Source organism: Manis javanica, chromosome 3, assembly GCF_040802235.1.
Source record: "Manis javanica isolate MJ-LG chromosome 3, MJ_LKY, whole genome shotgun sequence".
Classification (NCBI taxonomy): domain Eukaryota; kingdom Metazoa; phylum Chordata; class Mammalia; order Pholidota; family Manidae; genus Manis; species Manis javanica.
In genome coordinates, this window is record NC_133158.1 from 9,254,897 (window position 1) to 9,276,268 (window position 21,372).

Consider the following 21,372-nt stretch of genomic DNA (forward strand, 5'->3'; position numbering starts at 1 on the left):
TAAAATGTATTGTTTTCTTATAGACTACTAACATGATAAATTTGTGTTTCAAAGTTTGTGACATGCCCCTTCTTTTTTCCAGGGACTATGAACAAAAGTAGGTTACATAGATGCAAATTATGATTTGCTTGTAGGAAGGCAAAGATGCTGACCTTTATAAACACAGCTATGCCTAAGAAAGGAGACCTTCAACTAAAACACAAATTTGAAAAAAAAATTGTTTTTTTTAAGCAGTGATTTGCCTTTTATTATGTGTATTCATTTGCACAGGAAAGGAAAAGACAATCAAATAGGTAAAATGAATGCTGTATTGCTCCCTTATACATGAAGAATTACACATCTGTCTAACAATACTAACTATTCTGAAAGATAATTATGGATCAATGCTTTAAAAAATATCCTGAATTGCCTGCAGAAATGGCAAGGGGAATTCAATTCAATTATTTGTAAAAGCCAGAGTCTTTTTTCCTATCCATCTGCTACTTGAAATAGGATGACCTTTCAAATGGTGCTTACCGTTCTCAAAGCAAACTCTAAATAAAAAAGTGGAGTGTGGCTTCCCCCACCCCTTCACAACCAGGTTTAGTATAGACAGAGCATTTGTACTGACATTCTACACCGCTCAAAAGAATGCAGATTTGGCTTCTAGAACATACAAGAGGCATTTTAGGAATATCAATCAGCTTCTGTCCCACGCCTTCAGTCATGACATTTGCCTTATATCAGAAAGGTGTGCTGCTTTTGAGATAACTGCTTGGGAACAGGCTACATGAAGTGATTTACTCCCTTGAGAAAAATGGGAAACGTCACCCCCAAATAAATGGGATAAAGAAAACAGTTTAGTGAAAAATCCCTTGTTAAGCTTGCCTACAACAGGAGAGCTCATTCAAAAAGGTCAGATATTTAAGTGATAATACACTGAAAAACCGACCCTCCAAAGCCTCTCCACAACCTTATACTATCAACTAACGGCTTGTACTGAGGCAATTAAGAGCAATGCTTTCTGCACTAAGTCTATATACTTTTTAGCTTATTTCACTTTTCCGCCTTAATTTTTATATTTCCAATTTGGTCTTTTGCATCTTTTTAAAAAAATCAAGATGCTTTTAAAGGATACAATCTATTTTTCTGATAAAGGTACAGCAAGCACATTTCAAAAAGTTCAGGAAATACACAAACACATAAAAGATAATATATTACCACATCACCCAGGGAAAACTACCACTGATAGTCGGGTTTGTTTACGTCCAATATTTTAATACATAAATATATCACAAAATTGTATATGTGTGTCTGTGCATAATTGCAATATAACTGTAAGTGGATTTATCTAAATATTCAACTATTTGTGATTATAGAGGTTTACGGCTTTTGTTCATTATTATTAACAAAGCTGTGATAAACATCCATCTGTACATCTTTGCAATTACTTCCTTAGCATTACTTTTTAGAAGTAGTATGGCTGAACAGGAAAGTATGACCATTACCAAAGTTTTTAAGTTAATATTGCCAAACTGCCCTCCAAAAAGTTCACCAAGTGATGTATGCACTCTGTATAATACCCTAAGCTCTAGCATATTGAGAAGTATCGATTTTTTTAACACTTACCAGCATGAGCAAAATCTCATTTTTACTATGATTATCATTGCTTTGATAACTAATCAGGCTGAAAGTTTCAGTATTTTATATCTCCTTCTTTGTGAATACACCTCAAATATTTTTCCCATTTTTAAATGAGATGAAAGCATTATCTTAGAATACAATACCATTAGGATAAGATAAATACATATACATATAAAATCAGAAAATATGCTATATAAAAGGTACTTTAATTTTTTAAATATGTATGCTCAGTATAACAAACTAAACAAACTTATGCATATGTACTCAACAAATATGTTTCTGTTTGACAAATTAAAAATACACACACACATAAACATACCACATGCAGGCACACAAAATAAATCAATACTTTCACCAGCCCTATTTCCAATTCCATTTTCCCCTGGTAGCTAATAAAAAACCAAAACCAAAATAGAAACAATGACTTATTTATCCTCACACATCTTTCTCTAGCTTCATACAAATAGATACAAACACACATTTTATATATTGTATGTAAAGCCATTATATATAGGTTGTATATAGAGCCATTCTTTCGTCATTTTAATGACTCCATATTTTGTCAATTACTCAACCAAATGATTATTCACTTACTTTCGCATAGACATGTTGGACATCACATACAGATCTGCCTAATTATTTTTATTCATTGCCTAATATTCTACAGTATAGTTATAAATATATTCAAAAATTTCCCTGTTAATAAAGCTATTTTCAGTTAACATTTTGTCTTGCTCTGTTTCGTTTTTGCCAGTTCAAGCAATACAGCACTCATCCTTGAATACACATTTATATGACAGATTAAAGATTCCTAATAATAGAGCTACAGTGTCAAAGAGCAGGTACACTATTAATTTGATAGATATTTGCAGGCTTATCAGGGTATGAAAACTTTCTACTTCCTCATTATGATTTGAATTTATATTTCCATGACTGCTAGTGAGACTGAGCAGATTTTTATAAGTCCGTTGGTTATTTAAGTTTTCTCTTTTGTGAATGGCCAATTAATATCTTCAGCTACTTATTTCAATATGATGTATAACTTTATCTCATCAGTGTACAGGAATTCTTAGTTTTCTAATATTTATATTGTTTAATGTTGTGAATTTATACCTTAAGTTCATTTGAAATGTATTACCCTTTTTTATATGGTGAGAAATAGGGGACTATAATTTATAACTTACACATGAAAAGTCAGTTTTTATATCATTTTTTATATAAACATACATTTCCCATTGTATTTAAAAGCCACTTTGACTAAACTCATTATATAATTGGATCTGTTTCTGACTCTATTTTCTATTCATTGATCAATCTTTCTCATGACCAATAACATACCATTTTAATAACAGCAACTTTATATTAAGTTTTAGTGTCTAGGAGGAAGAGTAAAAATAAAAGCCTATTGCCATTCTGACCGAAATACCATTAAAGTGTACTATTTTAGGAAGGAATTGCATATATTAGGAAATATAATATGACTATTTTCTTTCTTATTAGATTTATTACTAAAGACATTATATTTTTTGTTCACATAATTGAAATTTTTTTCTGTTACTAGGTAACTGGTTACTAAAGGTGTAAGAAGCTGAGATTCTTATATATTTACCTTATGGCCATCTAATTTACATGTTTTCTTAGTAATGTCTGTAACACAGTCTTAAGTTTCTAGGAATATAATCACATCATCTGTAAAAGGAGATAATTTTATTTTTTTCCAATATTTATAATGCTTAATTTTATTGTTATTTATATAACATAGAACCCACAACAAACACACTGTTAAGTAACAGCATTGACAGCAAATATCCTTCTGCATTGTCCTGGTCTTAACAGGAATGGCTTTTATGTTTCATTGTTTACAGTAATGTAACGGTGGTTTTCATAAATATTCTTCATTACATTTAATTAACTTCCTTTTACGCCCAGATTGTTTACATAGTTATTAGAAATTTCTAATATTTATCAAACTGCTTTTTTGCCACATGTACTGGGATGAATAGAGTTCCTCCAAAATCTATGGCCACTGGAGCCTCAGGTGACTTTATTTTGAAAAAGGGTTTTTGCAGATCAAATTAGTTAAGCAAGATGAAGATTCGGACAGACCATAATCCAATGAGTAGTGTCCTCAAAAGAAAAGAAAATAGAGATACAAACACAGGGAGAACTCCATGTGATGACAAAGGCAGAGATTGGAGTGATGTGTCTGAATGCCAAGGACGGCCGGCAACGACTAGAAGTTAGGAACTCGCAAGGAAGCATCATCCCTTGGAGTCTTCAGAGAAAACATGATCCTATGGGCACCTCACTTTCAGACCCCTGGCATCCAGAAGTGAAAGATAAAAAATTCTGTTGTATTAAGCCACCCAGTTTGGAAATTTATTACAACAGCCCTAAGAAACAGATATAGAATGTATTAATATAATCATATTATTTTTATTTTTTAATTTGCTGATGTGTTGAATGGTGTGGATAAATTTCCAATTTGGAACCAACTCATAGTTTTTGAAATAAACCCTATATCAAACATATTATTATATTTTCATAAGCAGATGGACTTAAGTTGCTATTTCTTTAATTATATACTTCTACATATAATAATGAAATTGGTATAAATATCATTTCACAGCTATCTATATCACATTTTGATATGAAGTTATGTTAGATTTGTACATGACTTTAGGCTCCTTCCTCTTTCTTTATAGTTTTGAATTATGTGATAACGATAGGAAGTATCTATTTTTAAAGCTGAGATCTAAGTTAGCTGTAAAACCATCTGGGCCTGGTGACTTTTTTGATGGCCCATTTAACAATCTTCCACTTTCTTCTATGATTATTGGCATTACAATATTTTATCTTTTCTTATGTAATATTGATAATGTGTATGCTCTTAAAGAATCACTACTTTTTTTCTAGATTTCTCAAATGAATGGCTATAGAATTTCTTCAAAAATCTAGGGCCAGTATTGATTAGTAGAGTTGACTACAAAGCTAAGAGGGTGCATATCTCTTTCCTCTCATACTATTTCATGTGGATTGAATCAAAAGAATCAAAAGAAGACAAGCCTCAAAGAAAGAAAAGGATTATTCTATGGTCAAGGGTATAGAAGTAGCCCTCATCCCTTGCTAGAACCTCTAAAGAAACCCATAGGGAATGTTTTCATCTGAATCATCAGGACTGTGTCACAATAAAACCTAGATAGTTGGATTTCAGGTCATTGGTACTCTCCTGGAGTCTTAGTAAAATTATGCAGAAAAATTCTAGAACTTTCCATTGAGCTATAATAAAGCTCCTATTTTTTAAAACACTTGACAAAATAAAAATTTTTTAAAGAATTATTCTTCCCTCACACCTGCACACATTTAAAAATATTTGCCCAACTTTTCTCAGAAACAATTTTCTTTACAACTCTCCCAGATTTCATACTCATATCCTTTTATTCATAGCAGATGGAAGAAATTAGGGGAACATATTTGCTCTAAAATCATTAGTGTTGCATCAGCACTTCCAACCTAAATGGCATTTCAAGGGGTTATTGTTACGTGGATCAAGAGTTTGCTCTAGGCACAAAGAGACATAAATGCAACTTTGAAACTTCTTTTTTTTTTGCAATTAGCTTTGCATCTGAATATCTCCAACATCATTCTAGCTGGATTTTAAACATAAATCAAATGGTAGAACAGAGAGGTCCAACTAAGTCATGGGTCACATTTTGTTCACCATCCAGTCCTCTGATAAATCATTATAACTGCTTCTTATAAACAGTGTTTTCAAATCTGAGCATCAAGTGCTGGGTTATACGGAATTCTGGAATATATTGTTACCTCTTAGATATCAGCCCGGCCTTAAGTCTTCTGAAATGCCTAAAAGTGAACTATTTGGGTGGTGAGCTTCATATGACTGCCACTCTGTCCAAAAGCTAAACCATCCCCAGCTTAAGAATGAACCAGTCCAAGAGTGTTTCTTTAGTACATACGGTATATTAAGTCCACTGTGGATTGTTTTTTAAGTTTAAGATACTTTACACTTAATGCAATCTTATCTAGACATAAGAGTAGTCACAGAGAATGATACCACATAGCAACAGTCATAGTTTATATTTCTATACCACATCACAATTTTCACACTACTTTAATGACACTTTTTTATATTTTATCCTCACAGTAAATATATAACAAATGCAGGATAAAAGAGGAAAGCAGCATAAACATAGACCTCTAGAGAGGAAAGTGACAATAAAGATCATCAATGACTCTTTTACAGAAATGAAAATGGATACCAAAGGGAAAGAGGACCTTTGCCTTTTTTGCACAGCCAGGCTACAAGGCTAATAAAGTGAAAGCTGTTCACCACAAAAGTTACAAAAAGAATCACAAAATAAGATAAGAAAGAAACATAATGGGAGTAAAGGACACTAATTCTGGTTTAATGTGTTTTTAAGATCAATTCTATTGAAAGAGTTTGAAATTCAATATTGGTCTGTAAGGACCACTTGGCTGTAGTGTTTTTATACCATTACTGAATCCCTTGGAGAGAAATACAGTTTTGAAATTCATAGTTTCTAGGAAATATGTGCAAGTGTTTGATGAACATATTCATGCAGTTGTAAATGGTACACACGTCTACACAAAACCTTAAAATTCAACAGATACCTATTGAAAGGAGTCGAAGCATTTTGCAGCTCAGTTAAGAAGCTACTCATGCATTTCCTCCACATTCACCATCAACCTCTACTTTCCCACCCCAGCCATCACTGGCTAATTATCTTAATATTTGACCACTCTATTATATGATAAAGTTTGAAAATAGTCTTTCGTTTAAATGAGAATATATTAGAAGTATATATTTTCTGTTAAAGCATTCTCAAAAATATATCTCAACAATGCACAGGCCAATGTCCTGGTATCTTTTAATCAATAGACAATAGCTATTTTCCATGACCCAAGCCAGAATAAATTTTTTAAATTTGTATCTGGAATATCATTATAATTCTAATATGAAACTGCACTATGTAAAAGCACAAAGTGATAACATTAAAAGTGGAACCATTATTTTTAAAAGAAGAAACTCACAGTATTTATAAAGGATCATGTTAGGGTTAAAGGACAAAACTCTGTGTTAGAATAAACACTTAATGCATTGTCAGAATGCACAATAATAATCCCCAAATTTGAAAGTATTTTTTGTCCCATTTTAAACTTCTGGGAATAGAGAATGTAGAACACAGTGTCTGATGCACCATGGAAAGTTTTATGATTCCCCTCAAAAAAGGAAAACAAATATCTCTATTTCCATCCCGGATCTGCAAAATATATTCTTGCATCCTATTTACTCTGATTCATTTACATTTTGCTGAGTTCTGTTTTTGTCCATTTTCATCATTCAAAGACAAAAAAAAAAATCAATAACAACAGAGATCTCAAAAGATGTTTTTAGATGAAATCACAAAGAAAATGAGTACATGAATTAGTGAAGCAACATGTGGAAGTTGCATCTTTTCTTATCTTGTCAGAGAAATAATTGCACTGCTGAAATGAGATACTCAGCCTGCTCCACATAGACCACAGTCCAAGCCGGAAGCAAACTCTCTGAATAACACCACCACCTTCTGATTCTTTTCACATGGTTACATTTTTGACACTTCCTTCAATATTCTACCCAGTTGCAATATGACTATGACAAAAGATTTCTGCAGGCATGACTGGCACATCTGTGGTGAGTGGCAGGGAATGGAAACAGGCAACAAATCCCTTTAGAGGCTCCAGAAAAAAAAAGCCCAAAGGCATTTTGCAACCCTTTTGCATACATGCTCTAAGTAAAGGGTATAAAAAATGGAAACCATGATGACAATTTTAATCACTTTTCTGACAATTCTATGATCCACTAATACTTTATAATGGCAAAACCTCTGACACTCAGGAGACTGACAGGCATATATTCTCTCTTTGCCTCCCAGTCTCTTTAAATGTTTATATGAGGGTTTTACACATAGATGGAGATGACCTTAGAGTAGTATTTATTTAATCTAGCCAAGGACAAATTGCAAATGGCTAACTTTGATTAATGTGGTATTTTCTTAGTTATTTTAATTTGACTCAAATCACCTCTCTGGGCTCTAGAACTTTCTGCCAGAGCCTGGGAGATTTCATGTGTCAGTAATCAGAGTAAGCCCATCCGTAGTCAGTGCTGCCCAAAGTTTTGTCTACAAGGTAGCAATTAGAGTCAAATCTTTTCTGGAAATGCCAATTACTGTGCTTTGTCTTCCCTGTGGAGTGCCTCCTTAATATAAGAATGACATATCATTTTACCCTATCAAATTGGAAAAAATATTACTTAAAATAACACTCATAGTTGGCAAGTTTGCAGTGAAAGAAGCAAGCCCAAAGATGCTGGTAGGAAGGTAAACTGGAAAAATATTTTTAGAAAACAATCTAAACAACATATATATCATGAAGTTTCTACCCTTCTGTACTCATTGATATTATGTTGGAGAAATTGTTCTGTATCTTTAGTCTTAAAATTAGATTTTTAAATGTCTGTATAGCATTTTTTACATGAATATACTATAATTTTTCATTGTTTCTACATGTGCCAACATTTTCATTGTTTTCTATGTTGGTTATTATAAATAACTATACAGAATACTTTTATAAGTGGATTTTTAAGTTGCATTCTTTTTATTCTTTAGGATAGATTCCTAGAAGTGGAAATACAGCTGTTAGCAAGGCTTATCTTCAAGTGTAATTTTGTCTTAGCAGCTAAGGAATTGCAATCAGCAAACCAATTCCTAAACTAGAATTCAAGTGGATCATCATTTACTAGGAGAAATATACATGGTGTTAAAACTGACCCTGTTTATTTACACAGTGATAATGGGTAATTCCCCTTAAGGAAACCAAATCAGATAGCATATATGATTGAGCCACCACCAACTCAAAAAGGACAAATCAGATCTTACAAAAAGGACATTCATTTCAAGCAAAGGCACAGATTGCTGAGTTAATTGCCTTCTGTCCTAGAGCAAAGATCCTCTAAAGTCCATTAATGTGTAAGACCCATGAACACATTTTTGCCGTCACTGGTTGGCATTAATTTGCCTGCCTTTCAAGTCCAATAAACAACCAAGTTTAAAACTGAAAAGCCAGAACACAGTAAAATATTCTGTAGTTGCCAAACTCAACCTCCCCAGTGGCATGGTAGAGAAGTTAGTGTCTGGAGGCTATGCTAAAGGAAAAATATTACTGACCTTTAAATAAAACTTCCAGATTTTAGAAGCCAATGAATAATAACATACCACTTTTTAACCTGTCATATTGGAAATGATTTAAAATTATAACATTCACTATTGGCAAAGGAACAATATTTCCCACAGTTATCCCATAGAAAACAGATTTTAATGATCAAATGAATTTAGGAAAGAGTGAGAGCTGAACAAAGTTCAAGTGAACCTTTAATGTTCAATTATAAACTGAGAATTTCTGTATGGGGCTGTTGCTAAAGGCATTCCTAAACTTATCTAACAACCAAAATCTTCCTGCTTTATGCTGCCTTTGGTTTTTCGCTTCTGGGCTTCTGTTGAGGATCTCAAGAGAGAGCATTCTGTGGAATATCTTTGTAAATGTTTCTCTAGGCCAGCAGTTCTCAAGCATTTAGGTCTCAAGACCATTCACATTCTTAAAAATTATTAAAGTCCCAAAGAGCTTTTTCTGATGTATATTATTTGCCATGTGAGAAATAAAACCAGAAAAGTTTGAAAACACTATTAATTCATTCTAAAATGACAAATAAAAGAAAAAAACTATTACATGTTATCATACATAATATATTTTCCAAAGCAAACAAAAGTATTAGCTCACAGTTTTGAAAATCTTTTTAATGTTTGGCTTAATAGAAGACCAGTGGATTGTCATATCTGCTTCTGTATTGTGTCAAGATATATTGTTTTGACTGAAGTATGTCAAGAAAAATGAGGAGGAGTATTTTCATAGCTTTCTCAAATAAGTGTGATTATTTTTCCTGGATACTGCATGAAAACTTGACAAATCGAAGTAACATCACCAAGATGGTAACATAGGTAATTTCTGACTTCACTCCCCCTCACAAGAAGAAAAATTAAAGTCTAAAAGACACTGCTGAGAGAATCCTAGAACACAGTGAGTAAGGATAAAGCACTCTGCACCACAGAGACCAAGACAGAGCACATTAGAAGAGTAAGTGAAGTGTTTACATGCTGACTGGCATCCCAGGCCAGTGCAGCATCACAAGGAGACATCTCCCCTGAGCTTCTGCGCTACCCCAGTGGGAAGAGAGAGCCCAGGGCTTTGGGTGGGGGAATCACCATCCTAAGCACTGAGGTTGCTTTGTGGGAGTTTCTACTCTGATCTTGCACCAGTGGGAATGTAACTGACAGAGAAGTAGGGAGGGGCTTGCAAGAACCAGCACAAGAATCTTGGCAGACAATTAAGTTGTAACTAAAGAAATTAGGAAAACAATGAACAAACAAAATGAGAAGTTTGACAAGAAAATAGAAACTATCAAAAAAACAAAACAAAACAAAACAGAAATCCTGGAGTTGAAAACTACAATAAGTGAACTGAAGAATTCAGTAGAGAGCTTCAAATGTAGACTTGAACATGCAGAATAAAGAATTAGCAACTTGGAGGACAGGATGTTGGGAATTACTCAGGCAGAGGAGCAAAGAGAAAAAAGAATGAAAAAGTAAAAAACGCCTATAGCAATTATAAAACACACTGAAAAGAAACATTATTTGCATTATGGGAATGCTAAAAGGAGAAGGAAAAAAGAAAGGCATACAAAGTATATTTAAAGCAATAGTGGCTGATAACTTCTTGAATCCAGGGAGAGAAATGTATATTCATATCCATGAGGCCCAAAGGATCCCAAATAGCTTGAACTTGAAAAGGGCTACACCAAACACATTACAATTAAATTGTCAAAATTCAAAGACAAGGAATTTTAAGAGCATCAAGAGAAAAGAGAGAAGTTACATACAAGGGAACTCCCATAGATAGGATTATTTGAAGATTTCTCAACAGAATCCTTTTAGGCCAGATGATAATGGGATGACATATTCAACTTACTGAAGGAAAATAATTGTCAACTAAGAATTCTATACCAGGTAAAGATGTCCTTTAGAAATGAAGGCTGGATAAAGATTTCTCTGAACAAACAAAGCTGAGGGAGTTCATTGGTACCAGACCTACCTTACAAGAAATGCCAAAGGGGTTTTTTTGAGTGGAAGTAAAAGAACACTAAGTAACATCTTAAGAACACACCAAGGTGGCATAAATCTCTCTGGTAATGTTAACTATACAGTCATAGATTCTGCAGTATGGTACAGTGGTACATAACTCAATTACACCTTCTAGTTTTTAATAAAATGAACATAGCAAAAATAACCATAAATAAAATAGGCTGTTATTAGTTACACAATATTTTTAAAATGTGCAAATTGTAACAGCAACAACCTAAAATGTGAGGGGGAGGAGAGTTAAAGGTATAAACTATATGAATTTTATTGAAGCTAAACTGTCATCAGTTTGAAGTAGGGTGTTATAAATGTAAGATATTTTATGTAAGCCTCATGGTAACCACAAGGGAAAAATCTAGTAATAATTATACAAAAGAACACAGTTATAAAGTCAAAGCCTTTTGATACCAAAATACACAAAAAAAATACAGCAGGATAAGAAACGAGGCACAATGGATCTAGAAAACAATCAGGAAATCACAAAAAGGCAATATAAGTCCCTATCTATCAATAATTGCTTTAAACATAAATGGATTAAATTCTCCAATCAGGACATCAAATGATTGAATTAAGACAAGAAAAGGCAAAAGATCCAACAACATGCTACCTGCAACAGACTCACTTTATCCTCAGAGACACACAATTGAGAATGAACAGATATAAAAATAATTTCAAGCAAATGGTAACCTAAAAAAAGCAAGAGTAACTACGCTTCCATCAGACAAAAATAGATTTTAAACTAGAGATTGTAAAAGAGACAAAGAAGACAATTATATAATGATAAAGGGGTTTTACTACATCAAGAAGCTATAACAATTGTAAATATTTATGTACCCATCAGACATCAGAGCATCTAAATATATAAAGCAAAAACTAACAGAACTAAAAAGAAAAATCAGCAATAATACAATAATAATTGGGGACTTTAATACTCCACTCTCAACAATAGATAGATATCCAGACAGATAATCAATAAAGAAACAGCAGATTTGAACAACACTGTAGACCAAATGGTCCTAAAAGACATACGCAGAAAATTCTACCCTACAGCGTAATACACATTCTTCTCAAATTCACATGGAGCATTTTTTAGGGTAGACCATACGTTAAACCACAAAACAATCTTAGCAAATTCAGTAAGTTGGAACGCATACCAAGTATCTTCTCTGACCACAATGACGTGAAACTAGAAATCAATCATATGAGAAAAACTGGAAAACTCATGAATACACGGAAACTAAACCACATTCTCCTGAGCAACCTATATAGCAAAGAAGAAATTAAAGGAAAAATAAAGTTTATTAAACCAAACAAAAATAAAAATCAACACACCAGAAACTTATGGGATGCAACAGAAGCAGTTCTTCATAATAACTTGCCCCCATTAAGAAGCAAAAAAGATGCCAAATAAATAAGCCAACTCTACACCTTCAGGAACTACAAACAGAATAAATGGAGGCCAAAGTTATCAGGTGAAAAGAAATAACAAAGATTAGAGCAGAAATAAATGAAATAGATAAAAATAGTAAAAATAAATGAAATAGAAAAGATTAACCAAATTAAGAGTTGATTCGTTGAAAAGATAAACAAAATTGACAAACCCTTAACTAGACTAACCAAGGTAAAAATAGAAAGGACCCAAATCAATAAAATTATAAAAGAAAAAGGAGACATTACAGCTGATACCACATAAATTTGAATGCTCATAAGAGGCTACTTTGAAAAACTAAATACCCACAAACTGGACAACCTAGAGGAAATAGAAAAACTCTTAGAAACATACAACTTACTGAGACTAAATCAGGAAGTAATAGAAAATCTGGATGTACCAATTATTAGTAAGGAGGTTTAACTAGTAATAAAAAATCTCCCAGCAAAGAAAATTCCAGGATCAGATGGCTTCACTAGTGAATTTTACCAAAAATTTAAAGTAGAATTAACACTAATCCTTATGAAACACTTCCAAAAATCAAAGAGGAAGTAACACACCCGAACTCATTTGATGAGGCCAGCATTATCCTGTTGCCTAAACCAGAAAAGGATACTACTAGGAAAGAAAACTACAGGCCAGTATTCCTGATGAATATAGATGAAAAAGTTCTCAATAAAATAGTAGCAAATGGAACTCAATAGCACGTTAAAATGATCATTCCCCATGATCTAGTGAGGTTTATCCCTAGGATGCAAGGGTAATACAACATATCCATATTAAGCAATGTAATACATCACATTAATAGAATGAAAGAAAAAAATTATATGATCATCGCACTAGGCACAGAAAAAGCATTCAACATTAATTCATGTTAAAAGCTCTTAAATTAGACATACAAGGACAAATACATCTGAATATAAAAAAGTCCATATATTACATGCCCAAGGCAAACATCATATTCAATGTCAAAAAGATAAAAGCTTTTCCTCTAAGATCAGGAAGAAGACAAAGACGTCCGTTCTCACCATTTATATTCAACATACTAGTAGAAGTCCTTGCTAGAGCAATCAGACAAGACATAAAGAAAGAAAAAGTATCAAAACTGAAAAGGAAGAAGTAAGAGTGTCTATTTGCAGACATGATTTTTATATGTAGAAAATCCTAAAGACTCAACCAAAAAACTTTGGTATCTAATCAATGAATTCAGTACAGTTACAGGATAAACAAGTAACATACAAAAGTCAGTAGTGTTTCTATACACTAACAGTGAAATTTCTTAAAAAGACATTAAGAAATTGATCCCATTTATAATGCTATCAAAAACAATAAAACACTTTGAAATAAATTTAAGGATGTGAAAGTTCTCTAGGATGAAAAAATACAAAATATTGATGAAGAGAACCAAAGACAAAAAATAACTATCTTGTGTTCATATATTAGAAGATTAATATAGCTAAAATGTCATTACTACCAAAAGCCATCTATAGATTCAATGCAATCCCTATCAATATTCCAATAACATTTTTTTACAGTAGTAAAAAAAAAAAAAACTCCTAAGATTTATATGGAACCACAAAAGACCTGATTAGCCAAAGAAATCCTGAGAAAAAACAGCAAAGCAATAGGCATCACACTTCTGATTTCAAGCTATACTGTAGTCATCAACATGTAACTGACAAACAGACCAGTGGAACAGAATCAAGACCCCAAGATAAACCCAAACACATACAGTCAACTAACATTTGACAAGGGAGCCAAAAATACTCAGTGAAGAAAAGATAAGCTCTTCAATAAATGGTACTTGGATAATTGGATATTCACATGTAAAAGAATGAAATTAGACCCCTATCTTATACTACTCACAAAAATTAACTCAAAATGGATTAAAGACTTAAATGTAAGACCGGAAACCATGAAACTCTTAGAAGAAAACATAGGAACAAAGCTTCTTCACATGGGTCTTAATAATGATTTTTTTTGGACATGACACCTTCAGTACAAGCAAAACAATAAAAAAATAAACAAGTGGCTCTACATGAAACTAAAAAAGTTTCTGCACAACAAAAGAGATCATCAACAAAGTGAAAAGAAAATACAGAATGAGAAAAAATATTTTCAAGTAATATTGGTGGTTAATATCTAACTCAATATAACTCAAACAACTTAATAGCAAAAAAACAAATTAGCCAATTAAAAAATAAGCAAAGGACCTGAATAGACATTTATCCAAAGAAGGCCAACAGGTACATAGAAAGATGCTCAACATCACTAGTCACTAGGGAAATACAAAGTGAAAAACAATGAGATGTCACCTTATGCCTATTAGAATGTTTATCATCAGAAAATAAGGGATAACAAATGCTGGCATGGATATGGAGGAAAGGGAATCCTTGTGCACTGTTGATGGGATTGTAAATTGGTGTGCAGCCACTGTAGAAAATAGTATGGGGGATTCTCAAAAAACTAAAAATGGCATTACCACATGGCCCATGAATTCCACTTCTGGAAATATATCCAAAGGTAATGAAAACACTAACTTGAAAATTTATCTACACCCCCATATTCATAGCACCATTATTTATAATAGCCAAGGCATGGAAACAACCTAAGTGGTGGATGAGTGAATAAAGAAACTGTAGTATACACCCATACACACACAATGGAATCACAATGGAATATTATTTGGCCTTAAAAAATGAGAAAATACTACCATTTGCAACAGCATAGACTTGGAGGGCATTATAAGAAGTGAAATAAGTCAGACAGAGAAAGAAATATCATATGATCTCACTTATATGTAGAATCCAAAAAACAAACGAACAAACAAATCCAAAGCATAAGATATCAAACTTGCAGTTCTCAGAGGCAGGTGACGGGGCAAGGAGAATTGGAGGAAGATGGTCAAGAGGAATAACTTTCAGATACAAGATAAGTAAGTACTACAGATTAATGCACACCATGACGAATATAGCTAGCACTCCTTATGACAGTTGTCAAGAGAGTAAATCCTAAAAGTTCTTATCACGAGAATTTTTTTCTTTACTCTTTACTTCTTTCTTCTCTCTTTATTGTATCCATATGAGAAGATGGATGTTAGCCGAATCTATTGCTGGAATCATTTCACAATATATGTGAATTAAATCATCAAACTGTATGCTTTACACTTACACAGTGATACATGTTTATTATTTTTCAATAAAACTAGGAAATAATGTTAAATATGTGATTTTTAAAACTACTAATATTTTTTAAGGAAAATTTATCCTAACCAACATCATTCCTGCCTTTACCAATGTTTTTGTATGTAACTAGACTAGAAAAGTCATTAGCTCAGATCCAAGTATACGTGTAGGCTTATTTATTAACAAAAATTCATATGAAACATACCAAATTAATAAGAGAAGAGAGCCATAGAGAATTAGAACTAAAAGACAAAAAGAGATCTTGTAATGCAGAATTGGATGAAAAAAAAGAGATTAGAAAAGGGAAGGAGAGGGAAATAAAAGCTACACTTAAACTAAATACAAAATTTGATCTAAAGTTAACATATTACCTGGTATTATAATCAACTAATATTGGATGAACAGTGGTTTTTCTTTGTCTTCTCTGAATTGTCAAGTGTTTATTAGAGGAATGATTTGGCAATGCCAGTGTTTTAAAGTTGTATGGCCCCTGCAGTCTTGAAAGGGCTCATACTGATCCCTCTGTAGGAGTGAAGGTACTCTTGAATTTAAGAGGAAAACAACCCTCATAAAATATTTCATAAAGGAAAAGGGAGATGGTTTTAGTCTATGATCCATTGAAAAGTCTAAACTCCAAATCCAAAAACTATTCTCTTCCACACTGTCGCATCTAGCATCAGTCCACAGACTGCTTTTGGTTGCTAGCGAGGAAAGTAATTATCTTAAACTAATTGTCACTTAAAATAAAGGAGGTATTCATCACAACATAATGTAGTTGTATCAATTGTGTAATGGGCTGAGACTTTGGGGACGTTGGGATGGCATGAATGCATCTTGCTTATCATCTTAGAGACCAGAGGTTAAAGTCTGATAAGCAAATATAATGTCCCAACCCCAAAGATACCCGTGTCTTAATCCCTGAAACTGTGACTACGGTACACTACGTGCCCAGATGATCTCATGCTAGAGGTAGGGCAACAGAGTTTTGCATTAAGAAAAATCTCATTCACTTTTTCAGGAGTCTGAATTTCACTTCAAATTCCCAAGGATTTTCCTGCCCAATTCTGTCTCTATTTATGATTACAGTCTCTCAAAGCTCTGGAAATGTGTCCTATGAAACAGAGACTCCTGGGGCTCTGGACTACATTCTAACATATAGCACAATCATTGGCTTATGGAATGAAACTAATAAATATTCATTGAATAAAAATAAGGTTAAGAAAAGGACTTGTATGTATAATCAGCCATAAAGTTCTGGAAACCATATCTCTCTTCCACTCCTTCTCCAAGAAGAAATGAAAAACTTATTTCTACAAATTCTATATAAAACCATTCAACCTTCTATCCATCCATGTCCCCATCTATTCAGTCATCCACCCATGGATTTCATTCAGTCACATATTCAACAAACATTGATTGGGTATTTATTTACTACTGTGTTAGATTCTGGGGAATGTATGAAAAAGGACACAATTCTGCCTTGAGAAGCTCAAAGTCTAGTTAAGAAGAGAGATAGACAATCACAATGAAATGTAAAGATTCGGTGACAGATATGCTCTAGGGGTATTATAATGTTACTAAGGAGAAGGTAATCAAAACCTGAATTTTCAAGGCTGGTAATGAAGGATTTGAAAGAGAAGTAGACTCCTACTAGGTAAAGTAAGTGAGAAAACAGCATTCTAGGAAGATGGGAAATCATGTGTACAGATAGCTTTTGACATTCGGAGGCTTATAACATCTAATTATCATGTCTGGGGTATGAAGTGTAGAGTATAACAAATGGAGTTGGCCCAAAAGGAGTTTTGCTCTTTGTCTTTAGGTCCCAGAAGGTTTCTAAGAAATAGTAGAAATCTGTCTCCCACTTATTCTTTCTGAAAGACTCTAGAAATGTGCCCATGGTATTTGTGCAACATGTGGCTTCCTATGTCAACATGACTTTACTGTGTGTTCCAAGAAATTCTTGCCCAGGAAGAAAAGAATGGAACCAATACATACGTGTACTACGTGCCTCGAGAAATTTTTGAAAACCAATTTATCTGACCAAATATACATTCTTTGTATGGGTAATAGGACACTAGACTGCTTACCTGGGCAAACACCTTTATGAACAAACAACTGTTTACATATCAAGGCTCATTTCAAATCCCTCACCTCACTGTGTCCACCAATTCTAAAACAGTCCATCATGAATTTAGCCCCGTCCCAGCTGGAGCGCCACATTGAAAGATCTGCCTTAAGCCACATGAGCCCACACCAAAAACTCATATAAATACCTGTTCCTGACTTGAGCTTTCTGAGACATATTAAGTAAATGTGTTCTCCATTACTGCAGCAGGTTTAATACAGCTTTGCCTGATAAATGGGTGATTTGGTGGAATTTGGGGAGCAGTTATGAGACAGTTGACATTGAAAATGTCAGAGAATAAAGGAAAAGGAAGAAAGGAGATTAAGGTAATCCCCTGTGGGTCAACTGTAGTTATGGGTTGGAACAGAGTTGGGAGTGGGCAAATAATTTATTGATTTAGTAGATTAAACCTACTTAAAAGAGGGCAATGTAAATACAGACACTAAATGTTACAGGAAATAAAGATGCTTCAAATATTTATAACCTATTTGAATGCCTAACAGCAAATAATTGAAAGTACATCCTGGAAAATATCTTCACAGTGTTTCTCAGAATATCAGGTAGCTGCCACTGCTATTTATTTTCCAACTTTATTTGCAAAACAGATTAAGTTATTTTTCTTTTCCATTACTTGTTTCAAATTTGTACTTTATACAATGTAGTAAATATTTATTCTGGATATTGGTGAAAAATATCTGAGGGGTTAGGAAGGGTTAATCAAATATTTTCAGGATTTTCATTCAAAAAATATATATGCAATTTGAGGTCAGGCTGCTAATATTGTTAAATTCTGAAAAAAATCCATTTCCACTTCTGGTCTAACTGAAAAACATGAAATACAATTGCCATTGATGTTGCTAAGCATAAAAAAAAAAGCACCTGATAAACACTAGTTTCTTTAATAGTTGCAGTATGGAATATGGAAAAAGATATTAATATAGTTTCACTGCTCTACTACATGGTCTATGTTGTACTTTAAACGGATTCATTCTCCATGCAAAATTTTGTAAATACATGCATTGCTCCTGTCAAAAATATTGGCTTGCTGAATTATACAGATCTCCCAAATGATGACACATTTCATTAATATGCTTATGAAAAAGATGATTATATGATTCATAAAAAATAATCACATTTGTTAATGTTACCATTGATCCCATCAGAAGAGTCTTTTAAGTACTGGGAAGCTGTCAAACTCATGGTAGCAGGTACAAATTTTCCAAAATTCTAATTTTTACTTGAAGACTTAAATTTTATCACTAACAACAAATACTGTCCAATGGTTTACTTGAAGTGGCAGGCTCAGTTTATGCATTTTTGAGAAAATGCCCAACAAATATTGAAACTTGAATAACCATATTTCATCTGTCAATAGTTCTTTCAAATAAAAAAAAGGTGTTTCAAATAAAAGTGGATTGTTCAGCTCTCAACTGAAACAGACACAAGTGCTTTTTCTCAAACAACTAGGACACTTCATCATGTAACAGCATTTCTTTATACTGACTTTCTATTTCAGCACAGAAAACTAAAAAAAGTGTGTGAGTCAAAACTTAATAAAATTAATAATTTTCACCATTTCATCAAGCAGCAGCTGAGGAATGCTGTGACTTGCCTACAGAAAAGATGTACAGAAGATATTTGATCTGTCTGCAGCCTGGTAGCACCAAAGCCTGCATAGTCGCCCAGATCTGTCGTGTAAGGAAGGCATGGCCAACCTACACTAACCTGCCAGGATCTTTATCTGAATGGGTAGCCTATGGCCCTATTTAATACACCATCCAAAGAACCTGTCTATTTTGAATCATGTTTCTAGAGCAATGATTCTCAAAATATGATTCTTGAATCACTTTTCATAAGAATCATGTGGAGTGCTTGCTAAAAATACACAATCCTGAAATCCACACGGGCCTCCTAAAGCAGAATACCTGAGGGTGAGAAAGGGCCATCTGAACATCAGAGTAGGTTGTATACTGCACATCTTCCATAAAGGTATAGTTGTTGAAGGTTGCAGCTTAGAATCTGCAATTTTAATAAACTGTGTGAATTTTGGATATGAAAGAACTTGAGAGAATATTCTAGAGCAGTTTTCTCAAACTTCACTTTATCTCAGAATTTCCTGTCTTGGGGCTGAAAATACATTTTATGTGCCATGTTAGGTCTACCTAATTAGCATTTCTTGGGAAGAAGCCTGGGCATCTATATTTTCAGGGAGTTTCATAGCCAATTCTGCTGCCTACCATAATGTAAAACTATTTTTCTAGACTAAGGATGCTATAGTGTCTACAAAAAACCAGTTCTATGAAAACTGAAGATGAAACACTGACTATTTAGTAAACTCTGGTATCATTAAGACAGTCTATTTAGTAGCCCTAAATTCATCTTTTAAAATACCCAATAACTTTTTTTTAAATCCATCTTTCCATCCTCCTCTGTTACATTTATTTTCATTCTTGGTGTACTGGACCTCACCTTTGTATGTTTTTTCACCAACATCTTGAAGTTCATTTAGCCAGAATTTTCTGGTTTCATGTGATACTAATTATACGTAGTCTGATTTTTTTTAAAAAAGGCTTTCTTTATATTATGAAAGGTCCTTAGATCCTTCATGCTAAAAGACAAAGTGTTCTCTTTCAAATTACCAAATTAACTCATATTTTTAAAAACCATTTGAGTTTCATGTTATGTACTTAACATTAAAAAAAAAAAAGACTAAATGTAAATGCCGTATCTGGCAATGGTCCTGTTCCTAGGCTCTTTATATGAAACAGAGTGGGAAGGAAGATTCTATCGCTGCCAAAATAAAATTAAACAAGTGGAAACAAAGAAAAGAAACAAAAGCACAACTTGCCCCTTCCAGACAACACAGAAACATGCAGATAAGTCAATGATTTCCTTCCAACTAACCCTGAAGTAAAAACATGTCGTTTCAACAGATGCAAAAGAACCTGGCTTATGTAAAAGCAAAGTAAAAACTAGGCGATTCTGTTGTCCTAGATGCCAAAAGTCCAAATCTGCCAGTGATCAAGAAAAGCACCCAGGTCTAGTCAACCGACACCGATACTGCTATACTGGAAGACTACAGTTTCCTGTGAGTACAGAACACAGAGTTCATTTCATAAACTCCACCAGACAGAACAACTATTTAATGGGACGTCAAGATTCAGGAGAGAGAAGAGAGTTGGTGGTAACTTCAAGGTCAAATTAGTTTGGAAAACCACTGAGTTACACCAAGTTGGACAAATTCTTTTTCCGTGGGACTTCTCAGAGCCCTTTGGTGTGTGTGTGTTTCTACCTTGCCAAAGAGGAGAGGAACACTTCTCCAAATGTTTGACACTTTCTCCCTCATTTAGTTTCTTACTAGGCTAGCAGGCCATAGGACACATTCACGAAATACTGACAACAGATCAGGCAGTTAAGGCAAATGCTCGAGTATATACCTGAACTGTGACAGAAGAATCTAGATGCCACAGACACGGTGAAGGCATGCCTAGCATTCAACCCCATCACATCACATCCCTTAGCCTCTCTTCTTTGGCTTCCTCAGCTCTGAAAGAAAGATGATGCTTATTAGTAAAGTGCCTTGGGATGATTGGACAGGAAGCACTAAATAAGAGCCAATTATTGCCCTCATTACAGAGTAGATGATCTAATAAACCATCCCTATTACTTAAAAAGTTCTGAGCCCTAGTCTGTTTTTTCCTTTTAACTGCACTTCAATTTGACCTAAGAGAGCTGTAC

At 33.7% G+C, this 21,372-nt stretch overlaps 1 protein-coding gene across 18 annotated transcripts in view; it reads right to left on the reverse strand.

Annotated features, from left to right (window-relative positions):
* Nucleotides 1–21,372, reverse strand: part of FHIT (fragile histidine triad diadenosine triphosphatase) — a 1,286,968-nt gene that overhangs the window by 812,034 nt on the left and 453,562 nt on the right. Inside the window, exon 3 of one of the 18 annotated variants that reach the window (XM_073230789.1) lies at nucleotides 21,072–21,180. The exons of the other annotated variants lie outside the window; for them this stretch is intronic. Within the exon in view, the coding sequence (XP_073086890.1) occupies nucleotides 21,072–21,138 (67 nt within the window). The 5' untranslated portion in view covers nucleotides 21,139–21,180. The remainder of the gene's footprint in view (nucleotides 1–21,071; nucleotides 21,181–21,372) is intronic. 18 annotated transcript variants of the gene reach the window in all.